The 25,253-nt window shown below is 44.0% G+C and overlaps 1 protein-coding gene across 6 annotated transcripts in view; it reads left to right on the top strand.

Moving 5' to 3' along the window:
- EVL (Enah/Vasp-like) overlaps positions 1 to 25,253 on the top strand; it is a 228,273-nt gene that overhangs the window by 153,560 nt on the left and 49,460 nt on the right. For all 6 annotated transcript variants that reach the window (XM_073577960.1, XM_073577961.1, XM_073577957.1 and 3 more), the window contains exon 4: positions 16,785 to 16,857. In XM_073577960.1, the coding sequence (XP_073434061.1) occupies positions 16,785 to 16,857 (73 nt within the window). The remainder of the gene's footprint in view (positions 1 to 16,784; positions 16,858 to 25,253) is intronic.

The following is a 25,253-nucleotide window of genomic DNA, read 5'->3' as shown; positions in this document are numbered from 1 at the left end:
TTTATGCACACACACTGATTACAATCAAACAGGTCAGAGGTGAGGATGTTACCTTTAGTAGCCATTCAAACCCATTTGTGTCAACTTCTGTGCATGTTATCAGGTGAAAATCACCAGGGTATGTGAACTTTTGATCAGAGTCATTATGATGTTAAAAACACAGTAGTTTGACAGTAAATGGCTTTACTCAACCACTAACCATGAGTGGAGAAAAATGTTTGGCGTTATCATTCATATTCTCTGAAAAAAGGCCAAGAAAGCAAAAATTTTGCCAGGGTGTGTAAACTTTTGAGCACAACTGTATATTACATAGTCTTCTTTTTTATGTATATTGCCATCCCTTACTACACAGTACCCTCTCTTGTTATGCACAGAACTGTCCATTACATATTAGATTGTTTATAGCGCCCCCTGCCTTTATTACATACCGTCCGCTCTTGTTAGATATATAATGCAATGACGGCTGATGGAGCATGGGAAAGCTTATTTTCTAAAGGAGGGGCTGATGGACTGGTCGTCTGGTCACCTACTCCTCCATCAGCAGTCATTTTATATCTAACGAGAGGGTACTATGTAATAAAAGAGGGCGCTGTGAATAACAAAAATAACAAGAATGCACTATGTGAGAGACAGCACTGTACATAACAGCAGAGAAAGCTATATAATAAGGGACGGCACCCTATATAACTGGAGAGGATGGTACGTAATAAGGGACAGTGTTATACATAATAAAAGAGGAAACTATGTAACTAAGGGCGGTGTCATACATAATGAGTAAGAACACTATATACTAAGGGACTGTGCTATACAGAATAAGTACACTATATACTAAGGGACTGTGCCATACATAATAAGTGAGTACACTATATACTAAGGGATTGTGCTATGCATGATAATGCTACATTCCTGTATCTGTGTAAAATGTCGGCGTGCTGCCCGCTTTTTACCGATGCAATGAGCTTGTACTGATTTTGAGGATCAGAATAGATCAGAACAGAACATTCTCTAACCCTCACAGATCTCATTCTCAGATCCGTTATTTTCGTGTATGTATGAATGGACCTAAAAAACTCTGAGTCTGTGTACCATCCGATAAAAAAACGTGGAAACACACGGACATTTCACACAAATGTGAGAATGTAGAATAAGATTTTACAAATGAACTGTCCCTCCAAATCAGATACAGAATAATATCTACATCCAGACATTGACCGCTGACGTCTTTTGATTAGAGCAGCTCTCTCCTGTTTATTCTCCATCTGGTCAGACCTTCATGTCGATATCTCCCAGCCATGATTCGTTTTATCACGATTATCATCGCAGCCCTGAAAATAACAAGGTCACATACATTGTATACATACCTGTGTCGCCCCCCCCGAATACAGATATGTACCCCACCATTAATATACTATTAGCCGCATATCATTAAAAATATAAAGTGTTAAGCAGCACTGTGGCCCACATTAACTATAATCTCTGCCTCTCAATAATATAAATTATGCAGCCTGAGACTCTCCCGAATTACCTGTAAGGGTTCTTTTACACTTACCCTTTTTATTGCGGCCCATTTTTGCAGGCCGTATTGCCATGATTTTTGCGGTCTCCCGCAAAAACAGGCTGCAAAAAACCTTCTCTGATCCGCAAATACGATGTACCGCAAAAACAAGCTACCGTTGTTTTTGTGGTACCATTGAAATGTATTGCGGCCGTGTCCGTGAGCCGTGAAAAATATCGAGCAAGCTCCATATTTTTTCATGTGAGCCGTGAAAAATATCGAGCAAGCTCGATATTTTTTCATGGCCATATACAGCCCTCACAGCCATACGGCACACGGTGCTCCGATGAATTTTTGCTGGCCGTTTTTGCGGTGTCATAGAAATCTATTGGGGCAGCAAAAACTGCCCGCAAAAACACGGCAAGTGTAAAAGAACCCTTAGGCTATGTGCACACGGAATATATGCATGGTTTTACAGTACAAGTAAAGTGAATGAGATCCCTGAAGTCTCATGAACACGTTGCTTATTTTTTCCTTGCAGATTTAAAGCAGAATAAAATCTGCATAATGTCAATTCTTGCAGCGTATTTCACCCGTACTAACGTGTGGGGAAAATTTGTAACAAAAGCATGGCAAAAATGTGAAAGAAAAATAAATGTATTTTACGTAACTTTCTTCCTGCCAACACATTAGGACATGCAGCAGAATTTTCCCTTGCAAATCCTGAACGTGTGCATATAGCCTTAGTCCCGGTCCTGGTTCCCCATCATTTATTATAAGTTCTTGATAGCATCATAATGAATTTGGGGTGGGAGAAAAAGTTATGAGGTACCGATCATCCTCCGCCAACCTCTCAATTCATTACAAGTCCCTGGTAACGTCTTCTCGCACCTTTCAATTCATTATAAAGGGTACTATGCACCTTATCGCCTTCTCTCCCAATCCCCTATAAATTTTAAGTTCCCGATAAAATCACAATGAATTGTGAGATGGGGGGAGGACGCTATCAGGGGCTTAGCATCGTCCTCCACCACCCAATAAATTTTACATCCATATCCAACGCCCTCCATCACCCCAATCATTGCCCTCTCCACCACCTCCATCATTGCCCTCTCCATTACCTCCATTATTGCCCTCTTCACCACCTCCATCACTGTTTTCCCACTTAACCCCATCATTGTCCTCTCCACCACCTCCATCATTGCCCTCTCCGTCACCTCCATTATTACCCTCTTCACCACCTCCATCACTGTTTTCCCACTCCACCTCATCATTGTCCTCTCCACCACCTCCATCACTGCTCTCTCCACCATCTCCATCACTGTTTTCCCACTCCACCTCATCATTGTTCTCTCCTCCACCTCCATCATTGCCGTCTCCATCACCCCAATCATTGTCCTCTCTACCACCTCATCACTGTTTTCCCACTCCACCCCATCATTGCCTTCTTCCCTACCACCCCATTATTGTCCTCTCCATCATTGCCTTCTCCCCTATCATTGCCCTTCCCACCACCTCTATCATTGCTTTCTCCCCCACCATTGTCCTCTCCACCAACTCCATCAATGCTTTCGCACCCACCACCCCATTATTGCCCTTACCGCCATGATGTTAATAAAATTATACGTTTATGGATATTCAAGTGTGCACTGATTATATGTCATGGTCTTTTTTTGCATATCTTACCGCCACCTCCATCATTGCCTTCTCCCCATCATTGCATTTTCCTCCTCCTCTGTCATTGCCTTCTCCCCATCACCCCCATCATTGCCCTCTCCACTACCTCCATCATTGCCTTCTCCCCCACGACCTCCATCATTGCCCTTTCCACCACCTACACAGACACACACACAAGCACCACTCACCTCTCCACACGTTCCACGCAGCTGCACACATATATACAAACATACATACACACACGCACACACTCACACACCACTACCACTCACCACACACGTTCCCCGCAGATGTAGCATCATCAGCGGTGGCAGCTTTCTATCGGACACAGCCACACGCTGAATGTTAAAGTATAGGAGTAGCCCCGGCACTCTAATGACATGAAAGTAGAGTCTTTGCAACGACAGTCTTTTTTGTTGTGATTTTATTTTTTGTGGAAAAAGATGGTGTTACAATCCAACGTTTCAGCTCTACATCTCGAGCTTTCATCAGGGATATGACTTGGTCCTTGGTTTTGGGGTGTGTGTATAGGTGGTATAGGTTTGACTTTGTAGTCCAGCTGCTGGAGCGGTACCTATAGTGACCACGATGTGTAGGGTCAGCACGTGACTCCCGTCCTTATGTCCTAAGTCTAGTCAGGTGTAGAGGAGGCCAATTGACTCCTGGCCTCCTGGTCCCTGATGAAAGCTCAAGATGTAGAGCTGAAACGTTGGATTGTAACACCATCTTTTTCCACAAAAAATAAAATCACAACAAAAAAGACTGTCGTTGCAAAGACTCTACTTTCATGTCATTAGAGTGCCGGGGCTACTCCTATACTTTAGCTTTGTTTTTTTCCCCAGAGCACCTAAGTTGGGGTTTGAGCCTGTCATATCTACTTTATACACGCTGAATGTTGACATCATCCAGTTACGCTGCTGTGTAAGACAGGAAGTGTGGGCAGGAAGTTGGACAGATCCCAGAAGCTCCGCTCTGCTGCAGTTTTCTTCTGTAGGCAGCGGTGCTGCAGGGATCACTCCCTGCCCACCACACACGAGGGAAATCTGGCCAGGGGCCCCCCGAAGCCTCAGGGCCAGACAAACAGGCCAGATGGCCCTCAGTGTTAGCCGCCCTGCAGGGGTCCGCCTCCACCTCTGGCCTCCGGTGTGGTCGCACCGGCTGCACGCCTGCTCTCTCCCTGTGGGCAGAACACTACTCAGACAATACATGGTGAGGGTAAAACAGTGTGGCAATAATTTATTGAACCACCAATACATAATAGCATATAGAACCGTCCCAACAAATACCTAAGATGGTGCAAATTACAGAGTCTTGCTCTTCCGCTGACTCGCCAGGATTAGAACTGCTTCCAGGGCTGCATACCCAAGCCAGTGGCTCCCTGCTTTTGGCGAGCCCTCTCAGTGAGGAGGTAACAAACTTAGGAAGCTAACCAAGAGCAGTGAGGTATGAGGCCAGGTGACTTGCTTGTCCCAACCTGGATTCTCTAAACGTCTTTGAGGGTTCAGTGATGGTCAGTAAGGCAGCTTTGATTTCTTCAGTTGGAGCCATGATGCCATAACTTCTGTAATGTAGAGTCTCTTTGAGCTGGACTTTAACTTTTTTGAACATTTCTTACGTTTGGTGGAGACGGGTCCGTGCTCGGATTGAATATTTATGGAAAACAGATGGGGATGAGCTGAAATAACTTTTCCTGCATAGAGTCTCTTTGAACACAGGCAAATCCTTCATTTTATAGGTCACAACTTCGCCTTCAGTCATTTCTTCACAGGCTTGAGGAAAGGTGGAAGAAGGCCATCCCTCACTACTGGAGTGTTCAAACAACATGCATAGATTGTCCTTCATATTGCAGAGCACCAATGGATCATCCACATATTAACAAATATTCAAATATTGTGCTTTTGTTTCCCTTGACAACTGGTGGCATTGGTGAAATCCGTGTGATTTCTCTGGTGTCATCTGTGACAAAGTGGTAACATTGATATGATCTGCGTGATGCCCCCGGATATTAGCTGTGACAGGGACTACCAACTGTAATAACTAGTCCCACATGGAATGTAACGCCTATAAATGACGGGTTGACTCTTTTCTAAGTCTCACTTCTGTTTGAGCCAAGATAAAAGGTTTTGGAGCTACACATTAAATACATGACTGGAATGTGGCTGGACCAAGTATATCTGATAGGCATTGATGAGATGTATGGTGGAGGGCGACAGAGGGTTATTTAAAGTATTCATGAAGGGAGGAAGAAAATATCCCAATTATGGAATCTTCTCTCACCACAAGTGATGAAAAGCCATGATAAGAATGGTATTCCTCCACCCATATATCACCACCCGCGTTTGCTCTACAGCTCTTTGGACAGTTCATTATCTCTAGTCTGCCATCTCAAAACTCATTTGTGCTTGAGAGGAAGAAATATGAAATGTTTTCTACACCAGTCTTAATGAAGAATGTGCTGCAATTCGATTAGTCAAATTCATTAGAAAGTGTGTATTGGTTTTGGTATTGGTGTAACCTGCACTCCTCCGATGCCACAGAGGCCAAGCTACCTCCGCTAGCAGCATGGAAGTGTGCACAGCCCAGCGGTGCAACCATAACGCTGGTCTAATCTGTCAATGAAGACAAGTTGAGAAAAGCCTTTTGACCATGACCAAAAGGTGGGAATGTCCAGTGCTACAGACCGATGTATTCAGATTAATGACCAGGTCGCTGAAGCTTAGCTAACTGGTTGCTTTTAGAGACCCTACATGGTTAGGTTTGCTCCTTGTATAATAACTTGTCCAGCACATGATTTGACAAAGGTTCCTTGTGGTAGAAGTATCGAACTATATGGACTAATAAAGTGATTAACAGATTGCTGTCCCAGGACCTTGACTTTTGCATGTTTTATTGGAGTTTATGGTGCATCACCTTTTAAAAAGAAGACCTGCTGTTTTCTGGGACTTCACCAATTCCAAGCATGAGATTCTGCGATGCATACGTGCCGCCTGTGCTCCTTGTGTATGGGACTTTTGCATATCACAAAGCAATCACCACTCTGTTCCAAAAGAGCATTTCAAACCCCATTCTGGTGGGAACTCAGCGATCAGCAAGTCATCGTTTACTCTGTAGATAGGTAGTAATTCGTGAATATTGGAGTGACCGTCATACAATGGCAACTTCGAATGGGGACACCTGCAGCACCCAGCCATGTTCAGAAAATCAGGATCTCTTAATTGAGCAGTTACCCAGCATTATGAATGGTCTCCACTTCGGCAGGGAGGATGTGGAATCCCAACAATCAAAAATATACACTGGCGCCAATTAACAGTTTTTGGCATAAATATGTTTGAAATGTAAAATGTTTGCACTACTCAAACTTTCTTATAAATTGGGTGACTTTTGGCATTTATCTGCCGCTTCCAGCCAGGCCTGACATCTTTCTGAACAGTGCACAGAGCTTAGCTAGGTGGGGGTGTAATGGATGGTAGTGTGACCGAGCATGGCCAACAAATCAATCATTTTATGTTACAAAAGTGGCCCAACAATCCGGCAAGCTTCAGAGCAGCGCTTGTAAATGCCTAGGAGACTTGCGTACCACCGAGAGACTGCAGAGGTAGCCAGTAACCTGGGCAACAAGCAGTAAGCAATACAGTTAGAAGTCTCTCGGTTCTTGAGACCATAGAAGATATTTATTAAAAAGTAAATTGCAAAGTTGCATCTTTTTACAAACACTTTGCATTTTTACCTATTCATGAAGATGAAACCACACCTAAAAATGGTTATTCCCATCATCCCATATGGGTATTGTCAGATTACTGCTAATCTAAATTTCCATTTGAAAACCTACTGCAAATTTATTAAAACAGTATATTGTCTTTTCCAAATAATTTTATTGAAAGGTTTTAACAATGATGGGGTAGGGTAGGGAGGTTGAAAGAGGGGAAGGGAAGGTGGGGAACAAAGTGGTCCTATCATATTCATGGTAAACTGATAGTTTATAATTCAAACAATAACAATAACAATTTGCAATCATGTATGCAAATCTAGCAACCACATAGGGACAATAGCTTGATTTAAGTGTCCAGAGAAGAACTTTAACTCAGAGGGAATAAGTTGATCCATCTGAACCATTTACTTGTGAATTTATCAAGTTTGTTGTTAACAGTAGCCATTTTTAGCTTGAAGGACTTATGGAGTGCGATTCTCTCTTTAATGTCCTGAATTTGTGAAGGATCAGGTTTCTTCCAATGGAAGGCTATGGGAGCTTTTTGTGACTAGGAGTATATGGATGATTAACGAGATGGCTGAATGTTCTATATCTTGAGAGTTGAGGGACAACAAGGCTAGTTGAGGAGAGAGTTAATGAGGAGGGATCTCTCTCTCCAGAGGGGTTTCACTAAAGGACAATACCAGAACATGTGTAGAATGTTTCCATAGTGACCGCAACCTCTCCAACATAGTGAGGAGTTTTCTGAGTTAATTTTAGATAGTCTAGCTGGGGTATAGTGCCAACGAGAGAGGATCTTGTAGTGGGTCTCTTGTAGAGACATTGATATAGTGGCGGACATGGAGATAGAATAAGCGTGTTCCCAATCTGGTATGTTAGGAGTAAAGTGGAGTTCTTGCTCCCATTTCAATAAGTTACTAGTTTTGACTAGTCCATGGTTTTTATTCATCCATATGTAAATGTAGGATATGCTCCAGAAGATTTTATGGTTAATGTTAGTAAGCATATTAATGGCGGGATCTGAAATTTTCGATTTTATCCCTATGAATTTTCTTGTGATATCTTTTAGGATTATATATTCGAAAAATAGGGAAGAGGGGATTCTAAATTTTTCCTTTATTACGCTAAAGGGGGTATTAGAGTGTTCTCCGTAGAGGTCTCCAAGTTTTCTTATGCCATAGTCCGCCCACACCGGAGCTACTTCTTGTCTCCGAAAAGGGATGTAATGATGTGGAGTGAAAGGGATCTAAGTGGGTTATTATTGTTAGATCCTTTTTTTGTTTTAGCGAGTAACTTCCAAGCGTCCAGTGTGGCCCGGAAGATGGGGTGAGATGGGGAAAGGTCCCTTTTTAGCAGAATTGATTCCAATACGAGACGAGATGGAGAGTTGTTGTTATTCAGAGTGTATTCGAGTTAGCACCATGCTGGAGAGTCAGGGGTTGGCCACCAATAAAGGCTTTGCTTAACTAAGGAGGAGGAATAATACGCCGATATGCTGGGCAGGCCAGCTCCGCCGAATCTCCTATTGCTGTAGAGAATGTTTGCCGCGACCCTGGGTCTTTTGCCTCCCCAAATGAAATTGTTGATTTTGATTTGTAGATGTGTTAGAAGTGAGGTAGGGATAGGCAGGGGTAGTGATCTGAAGAGATATAATATTTTTGGAAGGATGTATGCTTTGAAAGTGATGATTTTGCCCCACCATGATAAGCTTTGTTTTCCATAGGTAAGCATGTCATCAGAGATGGTTTTAATGAGGGCATTCATTTTAAGCGTAATCAGGGATGTGATATTATTTGAAAATTGTAGTTCCAAATATGTGATGTGCTCGAGTGACCAACTCCAGGAGGATAGATGTTTAAAGGTTTCTATTTGATTGTCATCCAGATTTAGGGGGAGAATTTTGGATTTTTGTTCGTTGATCTTGAAGTAGGACACTTTTGAGAATGTGGACAACAGGTTTTGGATTTTAACTATGGACTTGGTTGGGTCTGATATGGTTATAATTATGTATTCAGCGAACAAGCTGACTTTGTAATCTTTATGGCCCGCTTTTATACCTGAAATGTCGGGGTCTTCTCTAATTAGTTGGGCTAGGGGTTCCATGGCCAGGACGAACAGAAGCAGGGATAGAGGGCAGCCGTGTCTTGTGCCGTTTGCTATCTGGAAGGGTTGTGACAAGTGGTTATTCACATAAATCTTGGCCGAGGGGTTGTCATAGAGAGCATTAATACTACTGATGAATTCTTGGCAGAAGCCAAATTTTCCTAGGGTGGTGTTGAAATAATCCCAACTTAGTCGGTCGAAGAAAACAGTATATTGTCAAAGTTGTTTGCTATTTTTTCAGAACCATTTGACAATACCCCTCTTTGACGAATGGAGTAACCCTTTAAGGCAGGGATCCCCAACCTGTAGCTCGGGAGCCACATGTGGCTCACGGTCCCATGAATTGTGGTTCGCGACTGTCTGCTTGATTGGTGCATTAGCTCCAGGTCTAGCAAAGAGTTATGAAGAGCACATCTCAAAATGATGAACTTTGTGAGTAGCCCTGCACAGAAGAGCAAATCTGCATGCACATATACTGGTCTTAACGGTTTAGAGATAATTTAAGGATGGTGTGCTGGAGACAGGATGATAATACCGATCAGAGAAGGTTCTTGAAGCTGGATAGACAGAGTGGTGGGAGTGCTTGATGGGAGAATACTGAAGGGGGGGGGGTTTGGTAACCCTTGGATCTTGGTATACTGCTTCTGTGGAAAAGCTTTGTCTGTCATTATATCCATAATAGGAGTTTTGGTTGCCACTAATGTGAGGGAGTGTGGGAGCCAGATGTGGCTCGCAACCCTCTCTCAGAGCTGGATGTGGCTCTCAAGGTTAGAAAGGTTGGGGACCATTGGTTTAAGGGACCACAGATCTTTCTCCTGGTCTGGCCAGGTATTTTTTTCTTTAGGTTTTAAGTTGCCAACCATCATGGCCAATCACATAAGACCTGGAAAACAAATCCAAGAAGTACTATAAGAATAAAATTGCACTATTTTAGTTTTATAGGAAACTATTACTTTAAAACACATTTTCCAGACGCTACCTATTCAAATCTCTGCAGCCTGCTGCCACCACTAGGGGGCAATCTATAAACTTAGATCAATGGTCAGCTGTGTGTAGAGAAATGAGCCCTCACAGAATTGTCCCCTGGTGGCTGCTGATCTGTCTTGTAGAGGAGATGTACAGAGTAGTAGCTTTATTTAACAACCATTACTTTTGGGTTTTTTTTTTGCATGATTTAATTTATTACCCCCATTAACTTAGTGACGGACTGCTGCACTAAACAATGACACTTTGCAAGGGCCAGTAATTAATTATCCTTCAGCGCACACAAACTGCTCTAAAACAGATGTACAATAGCCCTGAACGTGGGCGGTATAAAAACAAAACCGTCCATCAAATAATAACAGGAGCCAAGTCGAAATATTAAACTCTCCCAAAAGATAAGAGGCGGCGAGCTCACTCGAAGAAGAAAGAAGAGGAGACAGATGGGAAATTTACACAATTAATATTTAATTTAAAAGATGCAGTATTTTAGAAGCTGATACCTTATGCTCAGTTTAACGGTTGATATTAGAAAGTCATTTGGCTGATTGATCTTTTTTTTTTTCGATTTTTCCTCAAAATTTTCACCCTTTCCCCCCAGCTTTTTATTTTTTTTTTTACTTTTGTTTGCGAATAGAAATATAGAAAGAAAATTTTAAAAAAGCCTGAATAGAACGAGTGATAAAATATTTAGTCGGAGATGCCGTCCTGCGCTGTAGTGGAGGGTTCGGTTACAGGTGTTGTAACCCGGCACTCTATGGGAGGGCAGGCGAGGAAGGGGAATGAATAGAATCCATTGAACGTTGCTCAAAGGCCTTGTATAGCATGGTGAGCAAGGAATGGGTCCTTCATTGCTTCTGTCTGTGCCACTGTGATTGCTTCGTCCTTTGCAGAATGTCTTGTAGGTGATGGGGCTTTTTCTTTATTTTAGCATTCATTTACCATTTTTAATTATTTATTTTGTTAACTTGTGATTTTGGTTACTAATACTGTTCTTTGTGTTTTTTCCTTATATTTTGTGTAACGTGTTGAGCAGTTTTCGGTTACTCGAAAGTCAGGCTTCTTCATCATCTTTTTGCTATTTTACTATGTCATCCATTTTATCCATTTTATGATACTTGTGTTCTGTCTCTTAATATTTCGCCTGTTTCTTTGTTTCATAACAGTCTTTGATTTTTAGCAAATGTTGTCTGGTATTAAAGGGGACCTGCCACTTTGAGTTAATATGAATTAAATGTAGAGGGTGGGGGCGCAGATGATCTATAGATCACTCACCCTGGTTATCAAGGTGCCTTACAGTACTCGAAACAAAAATTCTCTCTCCGACGCTCCCCAATCCAGGGTCCTTATGAGCAAACAATACTTATTTTTTACATGTCCGAATTGTAGAGATGTGGTTTAGAATATTATATATAGATGCCTTTCTTTGGATTAGTATGATGCAGCATTTTTCCCTTTCTGATACATCGTATGGTAGTTAATAGGGAGATGGAACTTGGATAGTACATCTAATATATGCTGAGCAGGATACCGGGGGGGTGAGCAGTAATAGATGCTAAATGGATGATGGATCTGACGGGTGTTACTACACCAGAAAACAACTGCACTCGGTAATAATGGGACTGCTGATGTTTTGGTGGGGAGGAGGGAAGAAAGTAGCAGGGCTGACTTTGTCATTTGACTTTTTGCACGGTGATAACCTGAATAATATAGTAGATTATTTATGGTGGTGGTGATACAGGGTAATGCCAAGTGATCATTGTGGCCTCATAACACACAGATCTGTCCCTAAGTTCTAGACCTGCACATATGTATATAGACACACTACGCACATCTATACATATGTGTGTGTACATATATATATACATATTGTATGTGTCTCCGCAGCGGCTGATGAAGCCATGCGTGCAGTCAGAGAAGCAGCAGTGCATTGAAAAAAAAATGCTAACGCCACTTTCTTCACTACTTATTGGGGCCAATAAATGAAACTTTAGTATAAAACAGAAATTTAGCACCTTTTTGTGCTACTTGTAGTAGCACAGAAACAAAATATTGCACATTTTGGTCCCAATGTGGTCAATGTCAAAATAATGAGTGGAGTACATTTGTTGTAGCGGTGCACCGGAGTTGAAAGATGCATCAAACTTACATTTCATGCACCTCTTATATGTCGCATTTTACTCCACCGCACTCTTCATTAAGACTTGTGGACAGAACGCCAGCCTCAGTAAATGCATGACATCTTCTTCGGGTCCTATTAACATGTCCAATTTTTGCATGTGTCCTATCTTGCAATCCTAAAAAAAACAACCAAAACCTGTATTTCTGATTTGCAAATGAAACTCACCAATGTACGTGGGCCTGGATAAAAGACACTGATGCCATTCAAGTTGCATCCAGTGACTGTTCACTAGCAGAAACGTGGGAAACAGCTATCATTTTTTTTCTCATGGGTAAAAATGGTCAGATGACACATAGATCGTTTAATTTTACATAGAAGAAAAAAACAGCCTGATGTGAATTCAGCCTAAGACCAAGTTAGTAAGACCGTTTTTAGTGCACATGGATGGCACATGGATAGCACATGGATGGCACGCCGACCAATATTATTTACAGTGGTATGTAAAAGTTTGGGCATCCCTGGTAAAAATTACTGTTATTGTGAACAGTTAAGCAAGTTACAGGTGAAATGATCTGTAAAAGGCCTGAAGTTAAACATGACAAATTTACTTTGTATTTTAGGCAAAACAAATATATTATATATAGTTATTTTTTTACATTTTAGAAATTACAAAAAAGGCAAATGGGTAGATGCAAAAGTTTGTGCACCCTGCATGGTTAATACCTAGCAGCACCCCCTTTTTGCAAGTATCACAGCTTGTAAACACTTTTTGTAGGCAGACAAGAGTTTCATTTCTTCTCTGAGGGATTTTCCTCCTTTCTTCCTTGGAGAATTCCTCCAATCCTGTGAAATTCCTGGGCCGTCTTGCATCCTCTGCTATTTTGAAGTCTCGTCACAGATTTTCAATGATGATCAGATCATGGGACTGTGAGGACCATTGTAAAACCTTCAGCTTGTGCCTTTTGAGGTCGTCTATTGTGGATTGTGACGTGTGTTTAGGATCATTATCCATTTGTAGAAGGCATCCTCCTCCTCTTTTCACTTTCAGCTTTTTTACAGATGGTGTTATATTTGCATCAAGAAGTTGTTGAAGTTTCATTGAATCCATTCTTCCCTCTACCCGTGAAATATTCCTGTGCCATTGGCTGCAACACAACCCCAAAGAATGATTGAGCCACATCCATGTTCTTTTCCTTTAATTCTGTGCCCTTTTTTTCTCCACACATACCTTTAATTATTGTGGCCAAAAATTTCTCTTTTAACCTCATTGTACCACAGGACTTGTTTCCAAAAAGGCATCAAGCTTGTTTGGATGTTCTTTTGTATACTTCTGATGCTAAATTTTATGGTGAGGACACAGGAGAGATTTTCTTCTGATGACTCTTCCATGAAGGCCATATTTGTGCAGTTGTCTGAGCAGTAGAACAATGTACTGTCCACAACTCCAGAAACAAATATATTCAGCTCACCTTTTTTTACTTGTCACGTTGGAGGCAGTTCTTTGATGAAGGTGCTAGGAAATGTCACAAGCTGACATAAATGCAAAGATCCAAATATTCCAGCACATCTTCTTACTTAAAAATAGAATCTTTATTGAGAAATCTTCATTAAAAATCCAAAAGCAGGATACAGGTTAAAAAACCATGGTAAAGACAGGCTCCATAGTCTGCTAAATCTTTCTAAAAGGTCTTTTGCAGTCAAGTGGGGATTCTGATTTGCCTCTCTAGCAATCCTACGAGCAGCTCTCACTGAAATTTTGTTTGTTTTCCAGGCTTTATGTTGACCTCCACAGTTCCCATTATCTGCCATTTCATAATTGCATTTCAAACTGAGGAAAAGGCAACTTGAAAACGCTTTGCTATCTTTTTATATTGTTCTCCTGCTTTGTGGGATTCCACAATTTTCAGAGTGGCTGTGCAGCTACTTAGAAGAACAAATGGCTGCTGTTTTTTGGCACAAGGTTAGAGGAGGATGGGTCTTCATGAAGGTGGGAAATTTGCATCGCCTGGCCTTTCCTAGCGATAATATTGAACAAGTTATAACCCCAACAGGCTAATTAAGGTCTGAAACCTAGGTCACAGCTATCTTAGCACAAATTCTCCAGGAGTGCACAAACTTTTGCATCAACCCATTTTCCCTTTTTGTAATTTTGAAAATGTAAAAAGTGAAAATACTTTTTGTTTTGCCTAAAATACAAATGAAATGTGTCATCTTTAACTTCAGACCTTTTAGAGATGATCTTCAACTTGCTTTTACTCTGCACAACACTGATTTTGACCAGGGATGTCAAAACGTTTACATGGCACTGTAACAGAGCAGTGCAAATGTGTGATTTTTTTTTACAGACCTAATTAAGGCCATTTTCACATTAGCGTCTTTGTGCGCTGCGTTAGCGGCGCATCCATGCGCATGCGTCATCCGCCACTACCTTTAACACGGGGGGCGCATGGACATGCGTATGTATGCGTTCACATGCGTTTTCGAACGCATGCGTCATCTGGGGTGTGTGTGCCGGAGCGCGGATAACGCAACATGTTGCATTTTTCTGGCGTCTAATTTCCGTATAAAAATGCTTGCGCACGGAATGCGTCAAAAGAACGCATTACAGTCTATGGGAACACATATGTGCGCAAGCACATGCGTTCAACTGCGTTTGCGTGCGCATGCGTTGGCTACTTGCTAAAGCCACCCACCAAAAAAGATATATAAAAATAGGGGGTGGACATTGCTAGTTCACTTCTCTACAGACAAGCAAGCTGCAAGAAGAGACCAGGATACTTCTGTTCTTCATGAGAAGCAACAGCAAAGGCAAGAAACAAGCCGAAATCCAAATCCAGGTTGCGGTACAAACTGTCCATCCGAAGATCCATCTTGACGCAGGATACAGGAGCAAAATGCGAGGATTTCATCTCTGCAAGGGTATATATACATAAATTATCATGGAATTTTTTTTTCTAATCGAACACATGCGCATAAAAACGCAAACGCATGCAAATGCAGCGTTTTTAAGCGTATGCATCTAAAAAAGTGTGCGTTTATATGCGTTTTTAGGTGCGCATGAAACGCTGCGCACTTAGACGCTAATGTGAACCTAACCTAAGTGTAAAAAATAAAGATCACAGCATGCACTAGTTTCTTCCATGCGTCAGATGAGACACCTCCATTCTAGTCTATGGGTGCACAAAGTAAAAATTGGATTCCATACAGACATACCATATACCGTCTAATTTTTACAGATACGTTGTAAGTCTTTATCATAAACATTTAACAGATAAAATGCAGTTTAATAGCTGATGAAAGTATTGATATATAAAAGTCGATTGCACACAAACTGCACACAGATGACAAATGAGGAAAAAAAAAAATCTGGGTTTTCTGCATGAAACTCGGATGATTTTCTTTTACGCTTGTGTGAATCTGGCAGAAGGGTTCAATTTTTTTTCACGAGCGAGGAAAACAGAGTTTCGGCATAAAGTTCTCAGAGTTTGGTCCAAGTTTCCTAATTTTTTCTGAGATGAGGGGAAAAAAACCCCAAAAAACTTTCTCCATCTGCTAGCATCCAGTCCGGGAAAAATGGACAGTACACGTTTGGCATACGAGTACTGTGAATTTTTCATGGATCCAAGATTTTAATTGGCAATTTTGAGCCAACACTTGGATCAATACTGGTCGTGTCTTTGCGATTGTGTATGGACCACTCAGTCTGAGAAAATAGAATACGAAGACAACCCCATGGACAATCATAGGTACGAATTCTATTCTGAGAAAAACACGGATAGTACTTGTACATGATGAATAACGGACGACCAAATGAGTCTATACTGTGAAATTGCTTGCAGCAAGAAAAGCAGAACAGGACATGCATCCAAGTTTAAGGCTTAGGGCATGTTCACATGATCAGTATTTTACATCAGTATTTGGAAGCCAAAACCAGGAGTGGGTGATGAATGCAGAAGTGGAGACTTGTTTCCTCTGATTGTTCCACTCCTGATTTTGGCTTACAAATACTGATGTAAAATACTGACCAAATACGGATAATGTGAACGTGGCCTTAGATCACATATGGGGGCAGTAGAAAACTCTAACCCCAAAGAACCCACTCACAATGAATGCAAGTAATATATTTGTAGGTATTGAATTCTGTAACTGCTTTTGCTTTACTGCAATATTCCCATCATGTGTTATGTGGTTGACTTCATTCTTGGGATTAGGATTATTGATCATTACATTCTTCATTTTAGCTTTCTTTTTATAAGACCCAGGGAACAACAAGAATTTCAGAGATTCTGTTTCTAGTGATTAGCGGTGAGATGTCAGGCTAACTAGGGCATCGCTTTATATTCCACCCCCGCAGCGGAATGACATGTTTATGTCTCAGAGATGCTTGTGTATCTGTCTCCATCATAAAGATTCATCTGCATATCTACAGAGGGTGTTATGGAAATGGAAAGATGAAAATCTAGATTTGTGTTCACGGCAAATGTGCAAAATTATCGAGTCTGACAGCTCCCGGCTAATAGGAAATGAGTCAGTTACATAGCAGCCTTAAGGGGGATTTCTACAATGTCTTGTAAAAAAGACCTAAAGGTGGGCGGGGGCGGGGCTAATACACATTTAATGGTTAATGTGGTACCTTAAAAAGTTGTTCTTTATTGCAATTCAGTGTTTTTTTGTTTTTTTTTAATTATTTTCTTCAGGTCCTGCAGCTCAACGCCAAGTCCAGAGCATTCAGAATGGACCCTCTCCAGATGAAATGGAGATCCAAAGGAGGTGAGAATTTTTCTTATAGTTTTCCAAAATATAAGTAATTCCTTAGGTTCTGATGCAAGATTTGAACCAGGGTTCACACCTAATATGTGTCATTGACCTTGTGGGCCTGGGTGAAAATGTTACCTATCTACCACGTACAGATACACCCATTCCAGGTAGCGTTTGGGCTAGATTTGCCATTTGTTATGTGCATTCCACCTAGTCTACCTGGTGCAGTCACTGTGTACATACTTTACATTACTGATCCTGAGTTACATCCTGTATTATACCCCAGAGCTGCACTCACTATTCTGCTGGTGCAGTCACTGTGTACATACATTACATTACTGATCCTGAATTACATCCTGTATTATACCCAAGAGCTGCACTCACTATTCTGCTGGTGCAGTCACTGTGTACATACATTACTGATCCTGAATTACATCCTGTATTATACCCCAGAGCTGCACTCACTATTCTGCTGGTGCAGTCACTGTGTACATACATTACATTACTGATCCTGAATTACATCCTGTATTATACCCCAGAGCTGCACTCACTATTCTGCTGGTGCAGTCACTGTGTACATACATTACATTACTGATCCTGAGTTACATCCTGTATTATACTCCAGAGCTGCACTCCCTATTCTGCTGGTGCAGTCACTGTGTACATACATTACATTACTGATCCTGAATTACATCCTGTATTATATTCCACAGCTGTGCTCACTATTTTGCTGGTGCAGTCACTGTGTACATACATTACATTACTGATCCTGAGTTACATCCTGTATTATACTCCACAGCTGTGCTCACTATTCTGCTGGTGCAGTCACTGTGTACATACATTACATTTCTTATCCTGACTTACAACCTGTATTATACCCCAGAGCTGCACTCACTATTCTGCTGGTGCAGTCACTGTGTACATACATTACATTACTGATCCTGAGTTACATCCTGTATTATACTCCAGAGCTGCACTCACTATTCTGCTGGTGCAGTCACTGTGTACATACATTACATTACTGATCCTGAGTTACATCCTGTATTATACTCCACAGCTGTGCTCACTATTCTGCTGGTGCAGTCACTGTGTACATACATTACATTACTGATCCTGAGTTACATCCTGTATTATACTCCACAGCTGTGCTCACTATTCTGCTGGTGCAGTCACTGTGTTGTGGTACGGTAAAGGGTGTTTTATTGGATGGAAGATACGTTTCTCCTAGCAGATTAATGTTTGGCCGGGTTTTTCCTTAAAGACGCGACCTGCGATGATATCAGGGTCACGTGATCAGCCCATGTGATGTCTACCTCACTGGTGGGAGGGGCTAGGCCCTATGTAATGGAGGTTGGTGATTGCCACAGGGAGTGTGTTTCTGGAAGCTACAGGAACTTGGCTGGACTCTGGAACTTGTATATAGGATTCCCGTGCTGCAGGACTGTCGCAGCAAGACTCGTAAGAACCCCGGGAATGGCACCTGGCGGATGCAGCAGGACCTGGCAGCCGCTTAGTTACGCCCGTCCCGTGCAAGGGGTGAGTCTGGGACCAGTGGTTCTCCAAACTGGTGTATGTGTTTGCTTTGCCTTCTGTTTTGTTAAGCTGCTGGTTACTGAGTGACATTAAAACCACTGAAATTGGACTTGCCTCGTGTTGCCTCGTTACTGACGCCCAGCTATTGCCTACCAGAGCGAATCCCTACAATTGGTGGACTGAATGCGGGCAGAGGCAGTGAGGCCAGGCTGTTTTTGTTTTTGATCGGTACCCCAGCCTATGTCTTGGGTGAAACGAGTGGCAGAGATCCAGGCGGGGAACTTTCCAGAATTGGAGGCCACGGTAAAAACGCCCATACAGGCCATGCGACAGCAACAGGAAGCCATGCGGCAGCAGGAACAGGAGGCCATGCGACAGCAGGCTATGCAGCAGCAGCAGGAAACCAATCAGCTGTTGATACAGCATATCACAACAGCGCAAGCAAAAGGAGCTGACCGGGGAATCCAGGATATTGGGAAAGCGGTTTGTACAGCGATTCCTAAAATGGAAGAATCTGACGATGTGGAGGTGTATCTGGAGATGTTCGAAGGAGTCGCTGAGAGAGAGAGAAGCTCCCCCGGGACCATTGGGCAGGTGTCGTTGCTCCGTTTCTGACCCCAGGACCATTGAAAGCGTATCTCGACCTACCCCCAGAGCAAAGGGCGGACTACACGGTTGTCAAGGGTGAGATACTGGCACGCCTTGGAGTAAATGTGTTATTGCGGGCCCAGCAGGTACACCAGTGGGCGTTTACCTCCTCCAAGCCAGCCCGGTCCCAGTATTACGATCTTTTGCACCTGTTGCAAAAGTGGTTGCAGCCTGAAGTGTTGTCCCCCACGGCCATATTGGACCGCATAGTGACTGATAAATTTTGGAGGGCTTTGCCCCACTCCCTCCAGACATGGGTCGGTCAGGCATCCCCTACTAATGCCATGCAGATAATAGACCTCATAGAAAGGTATGGGGCTACCAAAGAGTTACAGGGAGGGACCCCTCGAAAGGTAACAGGAAGGTTCCCTAAGTCCCCGCCCCTGGTTCGGCGAGCGGAGCCCAGGAAGGCCGCTCAGGACTTTTCTGGGGAAGTAAGGAGCCCAATAATCTGCTGGCGGTGCCAGGAACCAGGTCATATGAGAGCTGATTGCCCCCACCTGACTGAGCCCATGGACGCCAATTTTGGGTACCGCCAGTCCCCACTATGCCAAACCGATGTGTGCAATGGGTACCCCGAAAGGTCTCAATATGGAACATTTGTGTCAGGTTTAAGTAGAGGGCAACCCAGCTGTGGCCCTGTTGGACTCAGGGAGTCTTGTAACCCTGGTACGAGCCAGCTGGATACACACCAGCGAGTATACGGGTCAGAAAATTGGGGTGTTGTATATACATGGAGACTTAAAAGACTATCCCACCGCACTAGTGGTAATCAGCATGCCAGCAGGGAGGCGGTGCCACGATGTGGGGGTGGTGACTAATTTACATTATAAAGTGATAATTGGAAGAGACTTTCCGTTGTTTTCTGTGCTGTGGCCATCGGTTGTCCCGTCCACTGAGCAACTGCAGGCACCAGAGGCAACCAGGTTACATTCTCCAGAAGTGGGGCATGAACCTGGTGGCCCAGAGGAAGAAGTGCTGGCGGTAGGAATAACCTTCCCTTCGGTGGAGGAGGGGGAGAGTTCTCCCATAGAAGTATTGGCTGGAGAGGTGGAAGACTTGCCGCTGGGACCCGAGTTGTCAGACTTGAATGTATCAGGTGATAATTTTGGTACAGCGCAACTCCGAGACCTCACTTTAGCCAGGGCCAGAGAAAATGTACTGTTTGTCAATGGGGAACCCCAACAACCTGGGGCAGATACGGTGTTTCCACGCTTTGAGTTGAATCAGGATTTGTTGTACCGAGTGGAGAAAATACGTGGGGAAATGGTATAACAGTTACTGGTACCTCAGACATATCGAAGGCTGGTAATGGATTTAGCGCATGCGCATGTACTTGGGGGGCATTTGGGCCAAAAGAAGACCCTCGACCGAATTCTGCAGCGATTTTACTGGCCAGGGGTTCATGAAGAAGTTAAACGATACTGTAGCTCCTGTCCAGTATGCCAGGTAACCAGTCCCCAGCCTCACTTTCGGAGCCCTTTGGTGCCTTTGCCAATTATAGAGGTACCCTTCGAGAGAGTGGCCATGGACCTGGTGGGGCCTCTCAATAAGTCGGCAAGGGGACACCAACACATTCTGGTAGTTCTAGACTATGCTACCCGATATCCTGAGGACATTCCTCTGCGCCACACATCAGCTAAGCTTACAGCAAAGGAACTCATGGGTATGTTTTCACGGGTAGGAATTCCGCAAGAGATTTTAACAGACCAGGGAACCCCCTTTATGTCAAAAATTATGAAGGAACTCTGCCGGTTGTTAAATGTTAAACAGTTGCTTACCTCGGTCTATCATCCCCACACAGATGGTCTGGTAGAAAGATTCAATAAGACACTGAAGAGCATGTTAAAAAAGGCAGTTTCCAAAGATGGGAAGGACTGGGATCTGTTATTGCCATATTTGTTATTTGCAGTGCGGGAGGTACCCCAGGCATCTACGGGGTTCTCGCCCTTTGAACTATTGTACGGCAGACATCCACGGGGCTTACTAGATATAGCCAAAGAGGCCTGGGAGAACCAACCTACTCACCACAAAAGTGTGATAGAACACTGCAAGAGAGAATGGAGACATTCTTACCTTTGGTCCGGGAACATATGGAGGCAGCACAATTGTCACAGAGTCGGGTCTATAACCGGGAGGCTCGGGTAAGAACCTTTAGCCCTGGGGATCGAGTTTTGGTGCTTGTGCCTACCGTAGATAGCAAATTTCTCGCAAGGTGGCAGGGATCCTACGAGATCATGGAGAAGGTGGGGCCAGTAGACTACAAGGTACACCAACCAGGTCGGAGAAAGCCAGAACAGGTTTACCATGTTAATTTGCTTAAACCCTGGAAAGATAGAGAGCACCTTAGTGGGGATAGTCCGCTGCCAGCGTTTCAGATGGAAAAGGCTCCGTTATCTCGGGGCGAGGCAGGAGAAGCCCAACCCGCAGTCAAAATTGCAGATACTTTGTCTCCTAAACAGGTTCAGGAGGTCCGGGAGTTCATCAGCCGAAATACAGTTGTTTTTTCGGAGCTCCCTGGACGCACCTCCCTAATCCAACATGACATTGTCACAGAGCCACAGGCCAAGGTTCGACTAAAGCCATATCGAGTGCCTGAGGCCCGGCGACAAGCCATCTCGGAAGAGGTAAAAATGATGCTACAGTTAGGGGTCATAGAAGAGTCTCAGAGTGAGTGGGCCAGCCCAATAGTTCTAATACCCAAGCCTCATGGGTCTCTAAGATTCTGTAATGATTTTAGAAAACTCAATGACATTTCAAAGTTTGATGCCTACCCCATGCCCCGGGTTGACAAGTTGATAGAGCGCTTTGGGCAAGCACGGTATTTTACAACTCTGGACCTCACAAAAGGTTATTGGCAGGTACCCCTAACAGAGGCGGCAAAGGGAAAGATGGCATTTATAGCACCTCAGGGGCTGTTCCAGTATAAGATGTTACCCTTTGGGTTGCATGGCGCTCCAGCAACGTTCCAGCGGTTAATGGATATTGTTCTCCGACCCCATCGCCGCTATGCCTCAGCCTATCTAGATGATATTATTGTGTTCAGCACCGATTGGGAAAGCCACTTAGCAAAAGTACAGGCAGTGGTAGACTCCCTGCGACAAGCAGGGCTAACTGCCAACCCAAAGAAGTGTTTCATAGGGTTGGAGGAAGCCCAGTACTTGGGTTATGTCATTGGGAGGGGAGTTCTCAAGCCCCAAGTGAACAAGGTTGAGGCAATTCAGAACTGGCCCCGTCCCCTCACAACAAAGCAGGTAAAGGCCTTTTTGGGTTTGGTGGGATATTACAGGCGATTCATTCCCAACTTTGCAACCCTGTCCGCGCCTTTAACAGATTGTTTAAAAGGGAAAAAATCTGTGATGATCCACTGGAATGATCAGTTAGAGGAGGCCTTTACAAAATTAAAAGGGGTACTGTGTGGTACACCAGTCCTGATCACTCCAAATTTCAAAAAAGAGTTTGTGGTGCACACTGATGCCTCTGAGATAGGCCTCGGTGCCGTGCTATCTCAGGAAGTTAACGGGGAAGAGCATCCAGTTAGCTTCCTAAGCCGGAAACTTACCCCAGCTGAAACCCGGTACAGTATTCTGGAGAGAGAATGCCTGGCCATCAAGTGGGCACTGGAATCGTTGCGCTACTATTTGCTGGGGAGAACATTTCGGTTGGTGACAGATCATTCCCCTCTTACGTGGATGAGTCAAGCTAAGGAGAGGAATGCCCGAGTCACTAGGTGGTTCCTGTCCCTGCAAAACTTTAAATTTTCAGTAGAACATTGCGCAGGCAAACTACAGGGGAATGCAGATGCCCTGTCCAGAGTTCACTGTATGTCATGTGTCCACCCCTCTAGGGTTGAACATAGGGGGGAGGTATGTGGTACAGTAAAGGGTGTTTTACTGGATGGAAGATACGTTTCTCCTAGCAGATTAATGTTTGGCCGGGTTTTTCCTTAAAGACGGGACCTGCGATGATGTCAGGGTCACGTGATCAGCCCATGTGATGTCTACCTCACTGGTGGGAGGGGTTAGGCCCTATGTAATGGAGGTTGGTGATTGCCACAGGGAGTGTGTTTCTGGAAGCTACAGGAACTTGGCTGGACTCTGGAACTTGTATATAGGATTCCCGTGCTGCAGGACTGTCGCAGCAAGACTCGTAAGAACCCCGGGAATGGCACCTGGCGGATGCCGCAGGACCTGGCAGCCGCTTAGTTACGCCCGTCCCGTGCAAGGGGTGAGTCTGGGACCAGTGGTTGTCCAAACTGGAGTATGTGTTTGCTTTGCTGCTGGTTACTGAGTGACATTAAAACCTCTGAAATTGGACTTTATGCCTGTGTGTTGCCTCGTTACTGCCGCCCAGCTATTGCCTACCAGAGTGAATCCCTACAGTGTACATACATTACATTACTGATCCTGAGTTACATCCTATATTATATTCCACAGCTGTGCTCAATATTCTGCTGGTGTAGTCACTGTGTACATACAATACATTACTGATCCTGAGTTACATCCTGTATTATACTCCAGAGCTGCACTCACTATTCTGCTGGTGCAGTCACTGTGTACATACATTACATTACTGATCCTGAGTTACATCCTGTATTATACTCCAGAGCTGCACTCACTATTCTGCTGGTGCAGTCACTGTGTACATACATTACATTACTGACCCTGTACTGATCCTGAGTTATATCCTGTATTATACTCCAGAGCTGCACTCACTATTCTCCTGCAGTCACAGTGTACATACATTATATTACTGATCCTGAGTTACATCCTGTATTATACCCCAGAGCTGCCCTCACTATTCTGCTGGTGCAGTCACTGTGTACATACATTATATTACATCCTGTGTTATACTCCAGAGCTGCACTCGCCTCTGCTGGTGCAGTCACTGTGTGCATACATTACATTACTGATGCTGGGTTACATCCTGTATTATACTCCAGAGCTGCCCTCACTATTCTGCTGGTGCAGTCACTGTGTACATACATTACTGATCCTGGGTTACATCGTGTATTATACTCCAGAGCTGCCCTCACTATTCTGCTGGTGCAGTCACTGTGTACATACATTATATTACATCCTGTATTATACCCCAGAGCTGCACTCGCCTCTGCTGGTGCAGTTACTGTATACATACATTACTGATCCTGAGTTACTGTTAGGAATGGCAGAACGCACTAAATAAAAATAAATAAAGTGCGTTCGCCGCTCGGGGTCCACCGTGCAGGAGATGTGAACACTGCTGCTAAGTAGTGACAGACGAGCAATATGGCGGAAATGCGCACGTGGGTTGAACGTCACCCAAGTGTGGTAAGCAATCTCTGTTTGCTCACAGAGATGTCAGCAGAGGTAAACACAAAAGGCTGAGCCTGTTAGTGTCACAGGTCTCAGGAAAGTGCACACACGGTATCTGGTCACAGGAGCAGGACCCAAGACAGAGGAGCTGCTTCCGTCTAGACCTACCGTGCGTGCGGCGTCACCACTGCGGACTCCAAAGAGGGCTACAACTGCAGCGCAGCGTAGGACTGTGACCAGCGTCAGCTTGCGCTGTCGTTTTCCTTTTTTAGAGTTGACCCTCTGGACCGTGGCACCCACCCACCTAGGGCGAGCTGACCTAGTGAGAACCCACCCCCTATACAGGGAGTGTCAGGGGCAAGACCAAGGGGGTGAGCCACCACAGCAGCTGGACCAGACAGCCAGCTCAGGGAGACACTATTGAGCGTCTGGCAACAGGGCGGACAGGATACGAAACACAAAGCGAAGTCACAGGGTTTCTTCAGCAAACGTGGTTACACACTTTATTCAGGTGCAAGGCATAAACAGGGAATCAGGTGCAGGGCACAAACAGTGAAACACGGCAAGGTGCGTGCAAGGGCACGCCAAATGTTCCAGGCATAACACGTGCTAGAAAACATACCAGGGTCCAAGGCAGGGTGCATGTTAGGGATCACACCAGAGTTCCTAGGAGGGATGCGTGCTAGGACACGCCAGAGTCCAAGACAGGGTGCGTGCTAGGACACGCCAGAGTCCAAGACAGGGTGCTTGCTAGGAGATATGCCTGAGTCCAAGGCAGAGTGCGTGCTTAGGAGGCTCGCCAGGGTCCAAGGCAAGGTGCGTGCGTAGGAGACACGCCAGGGTCCAAGACATGGTACGTGACATGGTACGTGCAAGATGGTAGGCAAAGGTACGCTGGCATCGGACTCCGGACATCTGGCAACGATCGACATG

The sequence above is a fragment of the Dendrobates tinctorius genome, unplaced genomic scaffold, assembly GCF_039654945.1.
Source record: "Dendrobates tinctorius isolate UK_male_01 unplaced genomic scaffold, ASM3965494v1 ptg000058l, whole genome shotgun sequence".
NCBI lineage: Eukaryota > Metazoa > Chordata > Amphibia > Anura > Dendrobatidae > Dendrobates > Dendrobates tinctorius.
Note: the sequence above shows the minus strand (reverse complement) of the source record. Positions and strands in the feature narration are given on the sequence as shown.